This window comes from Schistocerca gregaria, chromosome 1 (genome assembly GCF_023897955.1).
Source record: "Schistocerca gregaria isolate iqSchGreg1 chromosome 1, iqSchGreg1.2, whole genome shotgun sequence".
NCBI lineage: Eukaryota > Metazoa > Arthropoda > Insecta > Orthoptera > Acrididae > Schistocerca > Schistocerca gregaria.
In genome coordinates this window covers 608694448-608713451 of record NC_064920.1, presented here as the reverse complement: position 1 = coordinate 608713451, position 19004 = coordinate 608694448, and the positions used below count along the sequence as shown (strand labels likewise).

At 36.4% G+C, this 19004-nt stretch overlaps 1 protein-coding gene across 3 annotated transcripts in view; it reads left to right on the top strand.

Moving 5' to 3' along the window:
- The first annotated feature begins 807 nt into the window (after positions 1–807).
- The window catches only part of LOC126358622 (zinc metalloproteinase nas-14-like), a 118600-nt gene continuing 100403 nt past the window's right edge, over positions 808–19004 (top strand). For 2 of the 3 annotated variants that reach the window (XM_050007566.1, XM_050007564.1), the window contains exons 1-2: positions 808–916; positions 2796–2923. In XM_050007566.1, coding sequence (XP_049863523.1) covers positions 900–916; positions 2796–2923 — 145 coding nt within the window. In that variant the 5' untranslated portion in view covers positions 808–899. The remainder of the gene's footprint in view (positions 917–2795; positions 2924–19004) is intronic. The other variant, XM_050007565.1, reaches the window with a different exon arrangement.

The window sequence follows — 19004 nt, the reverse complement described above, 5'->3', positions numbered from 1 at the left end:
AATTCAAATTCAAATTCAAATTGCCTACTTCTGTAACAACATAGGCCTGCTTACAACACACTATTACTATACATGTTGTTTTACAATGAAGATTACTATTTGTCATACAGCAAATAGGAATTTTCAACCCTTGAATCTAGATAATCAGATAACTTACTGTAGGAGTGGCTAATTAGGTATGTTTTTAATTTTCTTTTTAATTTTTATGGACTCCCAATACCTTGGTTTATGTTAGATGGGAAGGAAGAAGGAGTAATTACCTTATGTGTCATAGCAGACTACATGACAAAAAGCTTTCATAGGATGTACTATTACCAATTACAAAACTATGGAATTAGGAGGTGGCATAGGTTGATCAAAAACATAGATTGCAAATGCATCTCCTTTACAGCAAAACCAACATTAACATTTGTAATTATTTTACATATTAAAGAAGAACTAAAGTTAATAAAAATACATATCAGAGAAGTTTCATTACATGCCGTGATAATGACAACAGATGAAAAAACACTATGGGAACTTCTTCACACAGCAGTTCAGTGAACATTACCATCTGAAACCAAGACAAAATTGATAACCTCGTTTGTAACACCAGTGTATCTGCTGCTACTTGTGCATTCCAGTGTGAACCCATTGATAACATTATCTTCACTTTCTCTCTCTGCAGAAAAGTCATATTTTTAGATAAACGCACCATGAACAAAGCACACAAAAATAAAGCATAAACATCATTTAGAATTCTACCAACAGGCAGGAGGCAAGAGATAAATGCATAATTTTACAGGATGCCAAAACTATAAATACCATGAGGCTTCTATTACTATAAGTCCCAGTAGACAAAAAGCATCTGATTGTTCACAACTTATATTTGATTCCTTGATTTTTTCATTCTCAGTGACATGGATGAGATTTACAGGTATTTATTTGCAATCAGTAATGGCATTTCTAATAAAGCACTCTTTCTATTCTGTCAGAGAATTTCTGAATACATAGAATTGTAATAGGTACCTATTTTTAATTTGCCTACTATTTTGCTAATACTATGTATTATTGTAACTTATCTTTGGCCTGTCCAATACTAACTATACAATTTGTGCTGTATGATAAAACTGGAACAATAAAAAATCAAATCAGATTTTGTAGCAAAATTAACTTCCTGGTAAATAAACAAAACTATTTGTATTAGGAATAAAAATGACATTCTACACTGCTGGGTGCAAATAGTGGCGTATCATCAAAAGATAATATGAAAGCACATTATTTCTGTCACATGTAATTTACAGAAAAAAACTGAACTTTGTGATGCCAGGACAAAGTACACATAACGGAATGAAGTAAAATGAGCATTGGTTATGCTTTTGAAAGCTTACCTGTAAGCTACTCACATTCAAAACATTGTGGGTAGCTGTCAGTGGTAATTAGAGGGCCAGGTTTTGAGATGTTAATTCACACACATTTCATGTAGTAGCAATTCCTTCTATAAATTTTCTATATATTAGTAATGAACATGGCATAACAACTAATACTGCTCATTGTATAAAGGCTCCCATTTTTGTAGCATGTAGAAAGCAGTAATCCTGGGACCGTTATCACTGTGCTCTTGCAAACACCATACTAAATAAGTTGTGATAGGAACAATGATTACTTTCTACAAATGGGTAAATGGCATCTTTATTCAGAGTAGTGACTTTCATACAATTTGTATTATGTTTACTTACAGCCATTCTAAACACTGAGAGAGTAGAAAAATAATAACATTTTACAGTTAACAGTGCCAAAAATAATAATCATTGACAAATATTTCCATGTGTTAATTATTTCTCCATCTCTTCCACATCTCTGAATGTTCACCATTGTTTATTTACTTTTATTCATGGAGTCTAATGTGTGGATGAAGATTTTTAATATTCTACATTGTCTACATTACTTGACACATTAGTTTTACAAACATCAGGCCATTTACATCAACACTCTGCAAACTACTGTGGCAGAGAATACTCCACACTCCTACCATAGTCATATTTCTGTGCGTAATATTTTGTACAATAATGTCTTTATGGTCTCTGAGGATGTCTCAAGCAACAGGGGTGAAATGTTAGGCACAGAAACATGCCTTATACTGAAACCTAATTCCTGTAAAACCACTGTCACCAATAAATGCAGTAGAAGAGATTAGTTTCACAATATTGAAGATGAAGAGTTGCTCATAGGTCTTAAGCTATGCACTTTAGAGCCAATGTTTACTAGACTGTTTTCCTTCTTGGTAAATGACGAATCTTGAAGTGTTGCTTTTGAGTTTTGAGAGACCCTGTATGTATATCATCACTAATATCTCACAAAAGGGAAGTATTAAACATTTTAGTCTTTCTTTTCAAACAGTGGAAAATCCAAAATTAAATAGTAATGTGAAAACTAGGGCAGATTTCTACTCACAACATAGAAGAAATGTTCAACATTAGATAGAAATATTAACAGCATACTATTATTATTAAATGTAACACTCTGCCATTCAGAGCCGCAGGCCTGAAGATGACAGTGGCCATTTGTGTGAGTGAATGGGCTTGAGAGTGTCTACATCTGATGAAGGACTTAATCCAATAGGTTAATATATCCTACAGTCTACTTTTAAATGTGCCTGTCTGTTGTTCAACAAGTCTTCTATGTGGCGAGTATCACTCTGTCCTAATTCGTACTGTTGTTCATTTTTCTTTTGATCAATATATCTAAATGATTTCAAAGGTAACTTGGTGCTGAAGGTCTTCAAAAAAGAATGAAAAACTTGTCTTGCTTTCCAGCAGGATGCCGTCAATATCAATCTTCTTACTAACACTGGCAGTAACATCAGTGATAGCTAATAGAGTTAAACCACCAGAACCTGCTCACAAGGGACAATTCTCTGATGCAGATGAGATGAAGAAAATCGGTATGTTATTATGTTATAAAGAAACTTAAAACATTTTACTTTACACAACAACACCATTGACTGCAAAGGCAACTCAAGAAAGCTTATGATAATCAAATGACCATGTGCTTTCATTACTTTCTGAGATATAGTTTTAAGAGCTGAAGAGTAACTGAACTGAGGAAATGTGAGAAAATTTTAAAATCCTTCTGGGCTTCTATTCTTCAAACAGATTTTCGTTGGTTGGGGTGTAAGTGTCCATCTTAGTAATTTAATAGATCTGCTTTTTTTTGTTCTTATGCATCCTACCAAATTCAAGGGAAACTAATTGAATTTGGTAATATTATATGTCATCTTTGTAAAGTAGTGCTAATATGTATGTATATGGAATAATGTACACTGGTACTGACTAGACAATTCCATACATTACTAACAGAGTAGCCAATACAGCATCACACTCAAGTCAGAGGTACGTAACAAACTGAAACTGGAGTCAAAGACATTACTGTTGCCTGGTGCTCAGAGCAGTGACATCGATATTTACAGTGAGAGATAATAAATAGTCACTTTGTTGCCACATCTTCATCTCTGCTAGAGCTGTTTCATATATGGGCCTCATATGCATTACCATTTCATTTTAGTTCCGTTTAATTATAGTTCACATTGTCATTGCTTTATTTTATGAGTTTATTATGCTTTGAGCCTAGAAATTAAGACTACTTTTTTCTTACAGATAGAGTTTGTGTTTTTACATTGTTTTTTTTTTGTAGTGTAGCTACAGTTTATTCATAACAGCTAGTTGTCTGAACTAAATAAATCTGACACACACTATTTTGAACCTCATGGATGAGTGAGCTTTCTTTAAATTTATCCATAACCATCTTCATAGGATATAACAGATTTAAAGTGTTGTGAGAATATTTTTGAGAATGAATTATCTTTCTTCTACACAATTCTGTTTTGTATACACCTTTCACATTATTACTATGAATTACCGGTACCAGTAAATATTCTGCATGTGTCATTTCATATGATTTTTATTATATTGCTTTATTGTTGAAGATGATTTATTATCATCATGGTTCATCAGTTGTAGTAATAGTGATTACCAAAGTACAAAGGTCAATCAGACAGATAGACAAATGTGCATGGTCAATAAATAGTTTATTTGTTATTTACTGTCCATATAACAATCAGTTTTTGGACATTGTCATAGATCTTAGTTCACATATACAAAGGCTTTGTCGACTTTGTAAGTGCACCCATTGATACAAATAGAGAAGGTCAGAAATTATCATTTTGTTGTTGCAAAAACAAACCTATGCTGTATACACTGTTTTACAGACGTAATTTCAAAAATAAATATGATGCTATACACACTGTTTTACAAAGGGAGATTACAGCTTGAAATCTTCTACTGAATAACAGCTTTTCTCTATTAATGAATGTGAGGAAGGCGCAAGGGTGGGAAGGTAATAACCACATCTCTCGCTTCCTATCACAATACTTTATTCATAATCAACTGTACAGCACGGAGTACAGATGGGAACTGATTCCCGGAAGTCAACCTACAAAGAACATCAATCGAAGATACTATACACATATCATGTTTTGGCGTATCGATCCGTGTGTCGACGCCACAAATGCTTAAGTTTATTCTTAGAAGTGTTTAAATTAGCTCTCTTGAAGTCAGGTGAAAGTCTGTTATAAAAAATGGTTCCTATTGTTTGTGTACTATGGTCTGCAGCCCTCTTTTACTTGCAGTTCTGTGAAAATTTTCCCATCGCCATGTATTGTACCTCTATACATTCCTGTTTGTTAATTATATTCTGGATATTGTTTCACAACCAATAACTTATTGCCTGCAGGATATACCTAGAGTAGATGGTTAGTATTTTATATTTTCTGAAGATTTCTCTACAAGTCTCCTGTTTACCTTGGCTACCACTCCTATTACCATTTTTTGTGGTCTGAAGAACCAGTCTGTATAGACAGTTGATGCCCCACCCCATACCTTGATACCATAAGATGCAGATGTATCACCCCGAAAAATATCTGTCTCAAGCTATCATGGTCCAGGAAGGCTGAGATACTGTTCAGTAGATAAACATTTGTACTGATTTTCTTACAAATATGGTCTACATGTTTTTTTCCATGACAGGTGTTTGACAACAATTATGCCCAGAAATTTTGTGTTTGTTTGTGTAGCTACTGGCCAATGCAGGTGTAGGTAGAGCCCAGTTTATGTTCTGACTACAGCTAAGCATAAATTTCACTGTCACTATTTTCTCTTTATTTATGAGTAGCTTATTTGCAGAAAGCAGTGACATAACACACACATAAAAGAAGGTTATAATAAACCATCTTTTGGAGCCAGTGGCTCCTTCTACAGGCAGAATGGTTAAAGGGGAAGGAAGAGGGGTGAAGGAAAAGAACTGGAGATTTCTAGGAAAAGGGGTAAATTTCAGAAAAGTCACCCAGAACTGTGGGTCAGGGGAGACTTACTGGACAGGATGAGAAGGAAAGACTGATTGTTGAGGACTGCCAAATTTTTATTGATCCAACTAAATTAGTTTGTCAAAAATTGATTGTTTTCATTGTTTTATTTGCACTAAGATAACTTCACAGAAAATTATAATTGATTTCACTACGTTTGTAGTAGTCTGCATGTCATGCCCCAGCTGACAAAAGATGTGTCATCAGCATAGCCTCCAACTTTGCTGTTTTGCAGTTTGATTAAATCATTTGGATACACAAGAAACAGAAAAGGCCCCAGTATACTTACTTGAGGCACACCATATTGAAGTATCCTGAGGGTTAATTTGGTTTTTACCAACTGTTCATTGCTTTTATAAGTTAGCTTGACATATTGTTTCCTGAATGAGATTTTCACTCTGCAGCGGTGTGTGCGCTGATAAGAAACTTCCTGGAAGATTAAAACTGTGTGCCCGACCGAGACTCGTACTTGGGACTTTTGCCTTTGGCGGGCAAGTGCTCTACCATCTGAGCTACCGAAGCACGACTCACGCCCGGCACTCACAGCTTTGCTTCTGCCAGTATCTCATCTCCTACCTTCCAAACTTTACAGAAACGCAAAGGTCCCAAGTTTGAGTCTCGGTCGGGCAAACAGTTTTAATCTGCCAGGAAGTTTCATATCACCACACACTCCACTGCAGAGTGAAAATCTCATTCTGGAAACATCCCCCAGGCTGTGGCTAAGCCATGTCTCCGCAGTATCCTTTCTTTCAAGAATGCTAGTTCTGCAAGGTTCGCAGGAGAGCTTCTGTAAAGTTTGGAAGGTAGGAGATGAGATACTGGAAGAAGTAAAGCTGTGAGTGCCGGGCGTGAGTCATGCTTCGGTAGCTCAGATGGTAGAGCACTTGCCCGTGAAAGGCAAAGGTCCCGAGTTTGAGTCTCGGTCGGCACACAGTTTTAATCTGCCAGGAATTTTCACATTGCTTCCTGTCTTTCAAATAGAAAATACGTAGTTGCATCCCATATGCTTCTAATTTATGCAACAGAATTGTATGATTTACAGTATCAAAAGCTTTCCTCATATCCAGAAAGCTGTCTAGCTTCTTTAATATTTCATGTATAAAAATTGCTACTGCTGTTACAGTAGATCTTCCTTTTCTAAAAATGTGCAGATTGTTAATACATGATGTTTTATGAAATATGCCTCAGACTGATTTAATATTACTTTCTCTAAAATTTCCCAATCTCTGAAGTTAATCATATTGGCCTATAGTTTTTCATGTCTGTTTTTATTCTCTTCTTATACACCAATAGGATTTCAGTGGTCCTCAAAAGATCAGGGAAATCTCCATTATGTCTCAGAGGCTTCACTGATTCTCCTCTGCATTCCTCTAGCAGCATAGGTGAAATGTCATCCCAACCACAAGACATTTTTGCTTGAAGTTTTGAAATGATTGCAAGGAGATCCCTCTCAGTAATGCCATGGATGAAAAAAGATAGGCTGCTTTTTGTAACATTTAAATTGGGTGCCCAGTCTTGTGTTTCATTTGTGCCAATTGAATTAAACATCTGCATGAATTTCTTACACACTTCTTCTGGGTCATTTGTTACATTGTCATTGTCGTTTAATGTTATGCTGATGTGTTCATGAAACTGCTGTTTCTTGCTTCTTTATACATTATTTTCTAGGCTCTTTTACTAACACAGGTTGAGTTGCTTATGTGATAGGCATTTTTATGAGCTTTAAGGTTAGTCAAGAAATTTCTGTATTTTTTTCTGGGCAGTTTGCATTTTGTTAAATAATATTGTAATTTAGTATCTCTAAAGAGTATGTAACTATCTTTCAAGTTCTCACTTATTTCAATGATTTCTGCAGGGAAATTCTCAGAGTTGTGATCAATAGCTTTATTTACTTGTTTTACTAAAGGACATGATTCATTTAAATTTTATTGAGCACTTAATAGAAATTTTCCTATTTATCATTTGGATTTGTTGCATTGTAAACTGGTTCACAGTTTTCATTGCTTAATGCCCTCGTAAGCTTATTATTAATTAAATTTTCTTTTACACGTAAATGTACCACTTTTAGTTATGCCTACATTTCCTACATCAATTTCCATAAAAAGGGCTCTGTGATCAGATATGTTGTTTTCTTCAGGGGTTATGATTATGCTTTCCTTTGTTATGTTTGTGAGAATGTGGTCAATGCATGTCTCTGTTCCTGCAGTAATTCTTGTAGGTTCTGCGTTTATGTGGTAGTAGTTATAACATTGATGTAAATCAACATAACAAAAATAATTATTGCTATTATTTAAAGAGTCTATGTTGATGTCTCCAACAAACAGCACTTTTTTATATGCTCATGTCTTCTCCAGCAGGTCCTCCAGATGAAAAAATCTTCACTATTACTTCAAGGTGATGTAGCAGAGCTGCTACAATCAGGCTTTTGTTCCATAGTTTTAAATTTATTGCTACAACCTTAAGTACCATTTCTTCACTCAGATCATCAATCCACTTGACTTTCCACATGCTATTTTATTTCTGCTATAAATGCCTACACCTCAACCTTTATGTGTTACTCTACAATACAAGTTTATGAGTTCATAATTTCTTAGCCTGTATCCATGTGCTTCCACTTCCTTGCAACCTAATTCACACACTATGAAGAAATGAGGTTTTCATTCATTTAGGTATATGTCCAAGTGTTCTGTTGTATTCAAGAATATCAAGAATATCAAGAATTTTATTCACCGTAGATCATTTTACAATGATATTGGCTTCGTCATACAAGATGTACTAGTACATACAGAACAATGAAATAAACTTCTGTCAGTACATTGTAGAATACATTTGAAGCATGGCAGTGTACCAAATTTCAAAGGAAAGCTTTTAAAAGTTAACACAACAAGCAATCTTATAATCTAATATAATATGGTATTTTATTGTTTATAGTATAAACTTTGTAATTACACATGATTAACCACAGCACAAAATAATATATTTAACTAAAGACAACTTTTAAATGCTTATATTCTCCTCAGGCATCTCAAAGAATTCTTTAATGTCATAGAATGGATGATCTGACAGCCAGCTGTACCACTTAATTTTAAAAGAATATGTATCCATAGACTGAACATTAACTGGCAGTTTATTGAACATTTTGAGTGGGTTAACTTTGTGGGAATTTCCTGTTCTCACTAATCTGTGTTGCGTTAAGGCTAAATTACCGTTAGCCCTGGTGTTGTGTTCGTGTATTTCCCTTCTGGCAATAAATTCTGAAATATTATTTTTAATAATACAGACACATACGTATAAATTTATAATTTTAAGTATTCTGGGTCTGGAAAAAAGAGGACGACAGTGCTCCCTATGACCTCTTTTTCATATTATACGTATGACTTTTTTTTGTAATTTCAATATGTTTTTGATGTGAGGGGAGTGCCCCTATTTAATCAGACCATATGAAATATGTGACTGGAATAGCCCAAAGTATGTCACTCTGAGGTACTCCAAGCTCACTACCTCCCTTAGTTTCAAGAGAAGGTATGCCACCCGAGATATTTTTTCACATACATGATTGACATGTTCCTCCCAATATAGTTTTGAGTCAATGTGAATACCTAAGAGTTTTACCGACTTATTGCCTACTTCATTTGATGTTCCCATTAAAAGTTGTTGTGTTTTGTCAGGGTTGCATAGGAGCTTATTGGTCCAGGGCCTTATCTAGTGTTTCTTTTGTTAGGTTATTCAGATCTGAAATGTTCTGATGTGTGGTAAGTAGTGTTGTATCATCAGCATAACACACAACAGGGTGAGCTATATTTTTAGGTAAATCATTAATAGGGACAATGAAGAAGAAGGGTCCAAGGATAGACCCTTGTGGTACACCTGTGCTGATTTCCATGATGGAATAATTTAAATTTCTGACTGAAACAAATTGTTTTCGGTTACTTAAATAAGAGTTTATCACAGATAAAGTGCTCCCTCTCACCCCACAAAACTCTAGTTTCCCCAGTAGTATGTCAACAGGAATGCAATCGAAAGCTTTGCTTAGGTCACATAATACCAGTGATACCATGTTATTATTTTCAAAAGCTGTTAAGGTTTGGTCAATGATTTCCAAGATGGCTCCTGTTGTGTTCTTCCCCTTTTGAAAGCCAAACTGATTGTTACATAGGATATTGTGTTTTTCAAAGAAGTTGTTTATTTGTGTGTGTATCAGTGCCTCAAATACCTTTGAGAATATTGGAACAATGGAGATTGGTCTGTAGCTTTGGGGGAGATGTTTGTCTCCTTTTTTAAAAACTGGGACAACTTTTGATACCTTGAGGGCATCTGGAAAAACTCCAAATTCTACACATTTATTAAAAATATAAGCTAATGGTTTGGCAATTGAGTGTATTGTCTTTTTAATTATGTTATTTGATAACCAATAACAGTTCATACTTTTAGAACCTGAAAATTTAGATACATCTTTTATAACATCAGCAGGTGTGACAGCCCTCCATTGAAATGCCAGGTTAACGGGCAGTGGTGTTCCAACAAGGTTCATTGCGGATGAATTTGTTGCTTTGATACTGTTACTTATTTCTTTAATTGAGTTTTAAAAGTACTCATTTAATTCTTCAGCATGAAGCAGAGTTGTTTCTGTGCGTTTCATTGTATTCTCTTGTTTTATTATTTGCCAGGCTGCCTTGCATTTGTTGGAAGCTCTTTCTATATAGTTCTCCACTGCTTGCTTTTTTGCCAGAAGAAGTTTAGCTTTATAGTATTTTTTGCATTTCAGATATGACCTTTGAATGTTCACACTCTGTTCTGCCCCTTGGTCAGAGGCTTGTTTATGCATCTGGTACAGCATATGCAAGTTTCCTCTAATTTCTACTAGCTCTTGTGTGAACCAGTTCAGACTTTTCTTTTTCATTTCATTTGGATATCTAATTTTCTTTCCTGGTGAGCAAGAATACCATAAATCTGTGTACTTTTTAAGAAAGATACCAAAGCTAATTTCAGCTTCCCTTTTTCCAGATTGACAATTATATATAAAGTCCCAATCTGCACTTCCTAATCTATCAACAAACATATTTATGTACTCTTCCTTTTGTCTTCGTACCACTACTACTTTAGATTCTTCAGTTTTAACTGGCTGTCTCTTACAGAGTGTAAGGAGTGGTGGCTCATGATCTGGAAGTCCACTTCCTGCAAGTCTAACTGTAAAATCCTCCCCATGGAAATTCACAATAATATTGTCTATACAGGCATTCTAATGTGTGGCACAGTTATTCGTACAATAGAGGTCTAATGATCTTAGCATAATCAAAAATGTCCTAGCAACTGGTCTCTGTGTGTTTACCATTTCTATGTTGAAATCACCACATATAGCAATTCTTGTTTTACTCTTCAATATTTTTTAATTATTAATTCACATTTTTCAATAAACAAATTTACATCACCATCTGGTGACCTATATAGACTAACTACCACTATACTTTCATTCATTAGTTTTACACAACTAAACTCCCCATCTAGTTCTGAGGAGTATGTAGATACATCAATTCTGGAAAACATTATTCCTTCTTTGACAAAAATTCCCGCCCCACTATTCTTTCTCTGTTTTCTATATATCATGTCTCCCACAACATACCCTTGGGGAATGAACATATTTACTTGTTCTTGTGTTAACCAGTGCTCAGATACACATATAACATCTACATGCTCAGTGTTACATAAATGTTCTAATTCTAAAATTTTATTTCTAATACATTGTATGTTAACTTGTAGAAAAGTAAGTAGTTTGTCTCTATCTGTATTCCTCTGAGGGCAATTTGACTTTATATTAGAAGTTGAAGGTTCCATCAATGTCTTTAATCTTGATGCATTGTGATCATATGTGTTATGATACTGAACATATTGGTATATAAGGGTTCAATTGCAATGTTTCACTCTAAAAAACAGATTCTCTATCAAGTCTGTAATTGATAATTTTGTTTAAGTCCTTTTTCTCTGCTATAATTTTGCTTACTTTCTAACATAAAAGTTTCTTTCCTTTGAAACTTATAAATAGTTATAATTTGGTATGTAGGTATTTGTCCATTTTGCTTACACCCGCTATTCTACATTTTTCAAATGAAGCACACATCTGTTTGCTTATGATGTTCATATTTTGTATCTCCTTGTTGACACACGAATTGTGTTACGTTATGGGAACGGGATACGATTATTCGTTGAGTGCAATAACTATTCCCATTAAATTCCACATAGAGATATATTTCGCAGTAAGTCATCCACGCAATTTTTTGCCTTGTTTTTTGTGACATTGTTGGCACCAGCTATGCACACAACATACTCATTTTCATGTTTCATTTTTTCCTGCAGGTCGATATCAGTAACATTTTTCATACTTGCACCCGGTTTTTCTGTTTCCATTGCTTGGAAGTCTTTGTTGTTGTCTTGTAAAATACTCACCAAGTTTCTGCTGTGGTTTTGGCTGTTAGGAAAAGAACATTGTACCTTTTTTGTGACTGACCGACATTCTTGGTGATGCTGTCACTGTGTCTCATTATTTGATCCACTGCTGCTTTGCTTACGAACTTCATTGCAATCACACTTCACACTTTCATCTTTATCACTATCACTTGTAACAGTATTAATTGCACTACACTTATTTGAAAGAGTTTGCCTATCATCCATAAGTATATGCTGTTCTGTAGGTAGCGATAACAATTTACACTTATGGCCCACACTTTTTAGATATAAGTTTTTTCATGTCACTCATTAGAATGTTAATTGTTAGTTGAAGACTGCTTATATAAACATTTAACTTTCTTATTTGATCACTAAAATTAGTGCACATGCTGCATTTGCCAGTAAATTAGGCAGAGGGGAAGTAGTGCCAAATCTCTAAGAGGAGTTGGAAGCATTTAATTCAGGGCAGGAGAATTTAGAGGAACTGCAGTTCAAGTCTAAAAGATTAGTTGACAAACACTTTGTAAATTGTCATCTCTCATCACACACCACCTTTTTTATATTTTGTCTATATATCCTATATAACCCCCCATGAACCATGGACCTAGCCTTTGGTGGGGAGGCTTGCGTGCCTCAGCGATTCAGATAGCCGTACCGTAGGTGCAACCACAACGGAGGGGTAACTGTTGAGAGGCCAGACAAACGTGTGGTTCCTGAAGAGGGGCAGCAGCCTTTTCAGTAGTTGCAGGGGCAACAGTCTGGATGATTGACTGATCTGGCCTTGTAACAATAACCAAAACAGCCTTGCTGTGCTGGTACTGCAAACGGCTGAAAGCAAGGGGAAACTTCAGCCGTAATTTTTCCCGAGGGCATGCAGCTTTACTGTATGATTAAATGATGATGGCATCCTCTTGGGTAAAATATTCAAGAGGTAAAATAGTCCCCCATTCGAATCTCCGGGCGGGGACTACTCAAGAGGATGTCGTTATCAGGAGAAAGAAAACTGGCGTTCTACGGGTCGGAGCGTAGGATGTCAGATCCCTTAATCGGGCAGGTAGGTTAGAAAATTTAAAAAGGGAAATGGATAGGCTAAAGTTAGATATAGTGGGAATTAATGAAGTTCGGTTGCAGGAGGAACAAGACTTCTGGTCAGGTGACTACAGGGTTATAAACACAAAATCAAATAGGGGTAATGCAGGAGTAGGTTTAATAATGAATAGGAAAATAGGAATGCGGGTAAGCTACTACAAACAGCTTAGTGAACGCATTATTGTGGCCAAGATAAATACGAAGCCCACACCTACTACAGTAGTGCAAGTTTATATGCCAACTAGCTCTGCAGATGACGAAGAAATTGAAGAAATGTATGATCAAATAAAAGAAATTATTCAGATTGTGAAGGGTGACGAAAATTTAATAGTCATGGGTGACTGGAATTCGGTAGTAGGAAAAGGGAGAGAAGGAAACGTAGTAGGTGAATATGGACTGGGGCAAAGAAATGAAAGAGGAAGCCGCCTGGTAGAATTTTGCACAGAGCACAACTTAATCATAGGTAGCACTTGGTTCAAGAATCATAAAAGAAGGCTGTATACATGGAAGAAGCCTGGAGATACTGACAGGTTTCAGACAGATTATATAATGGTATGACAGAGATTTAGGAACCAGGTTTTAAATTGTAAGACATTCCCAGGGGCAGATGTGGACTCTGACCACAATCTGTTGGTTATGACCTGTAGATTAAAACTGAAGAAACTGCAAAAAGGTGGGAATTTAAGGAGATGGGACCTGGATAAACTAAAAGAACCAGAAGTTGTACGGAGTTTCAAGGAGAGCATAAGGGAGCAATTGGCAGGAATGGGGGAAAGAAATACAGTAGAAGAAGAATGGGTAGCTTTCAGGGATGAAGTAGGTAAAAGAAACGAGGGATAGTCGAAATCCTTGGGTAACAGAAGACATATCGAACTGAATTGATGAAAGGAGAAAATATAAAAATGCAGTAAATGAAGCAGGCAAAACGGAATACAAATGGCTCGAAAATGAGATCAACAGGAAGTGCAAAATGGCTAAGCAGGGATGGCTAGAGGACAAATGTAAGAATGTAGAGGCTTATCTCACTAGGGGTAAGATAGATACTGCCTACAGGAAAATTAAAGAGACTTTTGGAGAAAAGAGAACCACTAGTATGAATATCAAGAGCTCATATGGAAAACCAGTTCTAAGCAATGAAGGGAAAGAAGAAAGGTGGAAGGAGTATACAGAGGGTCTAAACAAGAGCGATGTATTTGAGGACAATATTATGGAAATAGAAGAGGATGTAGATGAAGATGAAACGGGAGATATGATACTGCATGCAGAGTTTGACAGAGCACTGAAAGACCTGAGTCTAAACGAGGCCCCTGGAGTAGACAACATTCCATTGGAACTACTGACGGCCTTGGGAGAGCCAGTCCTGACAAAACTCTACCATCTGGTGAGCAAGATGTATGAGACAGGCCAAATACCCTCAGACTTCAAGAAGAATATAATAATTCCAGTCCCAAAGAAAGCAGGTGTTGACAGATGTGAAAATTACCGAACTATCAGTTTAATAAGTCACAGCTGCAAAATACTAACGCGAATTCTTTACAGACGAATGGAAAAACTAGTAGAAGCCGACCTCGGGGAAGATCAGTTTGGATTCCGTAGAAATGTTGGCACACGTGAGGCAATACTGATCCTACGACTTATCTTAGAAGCTAGATTAAGGAAGGGCAAACCTACGTTTCTAGCACTTGTAGACTTAGAGAAAGCTTTTGACAATGTTGACTGGAATACTCTCTTTCAAATTCTAAAAGTGGCAGGGGTAAAATACAGGGAGCGAAAGGCTATTTACAATTTGTACAGAAACCAGATGGCAGTTATAAGAGTCGAGGGACATGAAAGGGAAGCAGTGGTTGGGAAGGGAGTGAGACAGGGTTGTAGCCTCTCCCCGATGCTATTCATTCTGTATATTGAGCAAGCAGTGAAGGAAACAAAAGAAAAATTCGGAGTAGGTATTAAAGTCCATGGAGAAGAAATAAAAACTTTGAGGTTCGCCGATGACATCGTAATTCTGTCAGAGACAGCAAAGGACTTGGAAGAGCAGTTGAATGGAATGGGCAGTGTCTTGAGAGGAGTATATAAGATGAACATCAACAAAAGCAAAATGAGGATAATGGAATGTAGTCGATTTAAGTCGGGTGATGCTGAGGGAATTAGATTAGGAAGTGAGACACTTAAAGTAGTAAGGGAGTTTTGCCATTTGGGCAGCAAAATAACTGATGATGGTCGAAGTAGAGAGGATATAAAATGTAGACTGGCAATGGCAAGGAAAGCGTTTCTGAAGAAGAGAAGTTTGTTAACATCGAGTATAGATTTAAGTGTCAGGAAGTCATTTCTGAATGTATTTGTATGGAGTGTAGCCATGCATGGAAGTGAATCATGGACGATAAATAGTTTGGACAAGAAGAGAATAGAAGCTTTCGAAATGTGGTGCTACAGAAGAATGCTGAAGATTAGATGGGTAGATCACATAACTAATGAGGAAGTGTTGAACTGGATTGGGGAGAAGAGAAGTTTGTGGCACAACTTGACCAGAAGAAGCTATCGGTTGGTAGGACATGTTCTGAGGCATCAGGGGATCACCAATTTAGTATTGGAGTGCAGCGTGGAGGGTAAAAATCGTAGAGGGATACCAAGAGATGACTACACTAAGCAGATTCAGAAGGATGTAGGTTGCAGTAGGTACTGGGAGATGAAGAAGCTTGCACAGGATAGAGTAGCATGGAGAGCTGTATCAAAGCAGTTTCAGGACTGAAGACCACAACAACAACAACATCCTATATGTATTCTGCTATGTGAGTTATGTACCACTACAATCATCTCTCATCATACATCATCTTAACATAATTTTCAAATTGAGTTGTCCTATATCATGATGTGCTTTTCTGTACAAAATATATGATCTACAGGACAAATAAAAAATAAATATTTACCTACTATAGCATTTCATTATGGGATGGTCACTCACGGTACACATTTTCTGAATATAGCTTTTAAAGATACAGTTATTACTGCACATTATGTGCAAAATGAAGCATAAGCCTATAGATAGAGAGATGCTAAATAAAAGGTGTTTGGCTATCGAAAGGGTAATGCATGAAGCCATCAATGCCTATCACAGAAGAATGTTATATTGTTGAAGGGGCTATATGAAATGAAAAGAAAATGTTGTTCCGCCACCAAATCAATTTATTATAATTACTGGGCATAGATGCTTTGAATCTATTACTTTGTGGTTAATGTTAAGCACACTCTGCCTACAGAAAAGAAAAGAAAACCAGTTTTAGTTCAATGCTCAAATTTATTATGCTACATTGATTGTAAGGTGAACAATAATTTTAGTACACATGCTTTTCATTGGTCACAGGTTCCTTTTCCAGTCATACTTACATCATATATACAATCTATAATGTGATGTATGCAATGAGAGCACGTTAGTAGCGAACAAATTCAGAAAATATTATATAATGATGCTGCCAACAGTGGCAAATTCCTGTAATATTTTTTAAATTATTATCAAAAAATGGAAGGTCCAGGTTTGACCATCAACAATATTATGATAAGGATAAAATGCTTATAACTAAAAAGATGACATGTTGAGTTGCAGACACAATGGGAAGACTGCTATAGACAAACTTAAGTAACAGTCTTTTCATTGCACTTCTCTGCAATTCAACGTGTCATCTTTACAGTGAGTAGCAATCTATCCTTTTTGTTATATTGTTTAAATCTAAACTGTTCATTATGGTGAATTGTTTTACTATTATTATTGTTATTGTTGTTATGGTCTTCAGTCCTGAGACTGGTTTGACGCAGCTCTCCATGCTACTCCATCCTATGCAAGCTTCTTCATCTCCCAGTACCTACTGCAACCTACATCCTTCTGAATCTGCTTAGTGTATTCATCTATCGGTCTCCCTCTGCGCTTTTTACCCTCCACGCTGCCCTACAATACTAAATTGGTGATCCCTTGATACCTCAGCACACTTTCTATCAACCGATCCCTTCTTCTAGTCAAGTTGTACCATAAACTCCTCCCCAATCCTTTTCAATACCTCCTCATTAATTATGTGATCTACCCATCTAATCTTCAGCTTTCTTCTGTAGCACCACATTTCGAAAGCTTCTATTCTCTTCTTGTCCAAACTATTTATCGTCCATTTATCACTTCCATACATGGCTACACTCCATACAAATACTTTTAGAAACAACTTCCTCACACTTAAATCTATACTCGATGTTAACAAATTTCTCTTCTTCAGAAACGCTTTCCTTGCCATTGCCAGTCTACATTTTATATCCTCTCTCCATTGACCATCATCAGTTATTTTGCTCCCCAAATAGCAAAACTCCTTTACTACTTTAAGTGTCTCATTTCCTAATCTAATTCCCTCAGTATCAAATGATTCTTGTTTTACTTTCGTTGATGCTCACCTTATATCCTCCTTTCAAGACACTGTCCATTCTGTTCAACTGCTCTTCCAAGTCCTTTGCTGTCTCTGACAGAAGTACAATGTCATCGCTAAACCTCAAAGTTTTTATTTCTTCTCCATGGATTTTAATTCCTACTCCAAATCTTTCTTTTCTTTCTTTTACTGCTTGCTCAATATACAGATTGAATAACATTGGGGGTAGGCTACAACCCTGGCTCACTCCCTTACCAACTACTGCTTCCCTTTCATGTCCCTTGACTCTTATAACTGCCATCTGGTTTCTATACAAATTGTAAATAGCCTTTCGCTCCCTGTATTTTACCTCTGCCACCTTTAGATTTTGAAAGAGAGTATTCCAGTCAACATTGTCAAAAGCTTTCTCTAAGTCTAGAAATGTAGGTTTGCCTTTCCTTAATCTTTCTTCTAAGATAAGTCATAGGGTCAGTATTGCCTCAAGTGTTCCGACATTTCTTCTGAATCCAAACTGATCTTCCCAGAGGTCTGCTTCTACCAGTTTTTCCATTCGTCTGTAAAGAATTCACGTTAGTATTTTGCAGCTGTGACTTATTAAACTGATAGTTCGGTAATTTTCACATCTGTCAACACCTGCTTTCTTTGGGATTGGAATTATTATATTCTTCTTGAAGTCTGAGGGTATTTCACCTGTCTCATACATCTTGCTCACCAGATGGTAGAGTTTTGTCAGGACTGGCTCTCCCAAGGCCGTCAGTAGTTCCAATGGAATGTTGTCTACTCCAGGGGCCTCGTTTAGACTCAGGTCTTTCAGTGCTCTGTCAAGCTCTGCATGCAGTATCATATCTCCCGTTTCATCTTCATCTACATCCTCTTCTATTTCCATAATATTGTCCTCAAATACATCGCTCTTGTTTAGACCCTCTGTATACTCCTTCCACCTTTCTTCTTTCCCTTCATTGCTTAGAACTGGTTTTCCATATGAGCTCTTGATATTCATACTAGTGGTTCTCTTTTCTCCAAAAGTCTCTTTAATTTTCCTGTAGGCAGTATCTATCTTACCCCTAGTGAGATAAGCCTCTACATTCTTACATTTGTCCTCTAGCCATCCCTGCTTAGCCATTTTGCACTTCCTGTTGATCTCATTTTCGAGCCATTTGTATTCCGTTTTGCCTGCTTCATTTACTGCATTTTTATATTTTCTCCTTTCATCAATTCAGTTCGATATGTCTTCTGTTACCCAAGGATTTCGACTATCCCTCGTTTCTTTTACCTACTTCATCCCTGAAAGCTACCCATTCTTCTTCTACTGTATTTCTTTCCCCCATTCCTGTCAATTGTTCCCTTATGCTCTCCCTGAAACTCTGTACAACCTCTGGTTTAGCCAGTTTATTCAGGTCCCATCTCCTCAAATTGCAACCTTTTTGCACTTTCTTCAGTTTTAATCTATAGTTTGTAACCAATAGATTGTGGTCAGAGTCCACATCTGCCCCTGGAAATGTCTTACAATTTAAAATCTGGTTCCTAAATCTCTGTCTCACCATTATATAATCTATCTGAAACCTTCCAGTATGTCCAGGCTTCTTCCATATATACAAACTTCTTTCATGATTCTTCAACCAAGTGTTGGCTATGATTACTTTATGCTCTGTGCAAAATTCTACCAGGTTGCTTCCTCT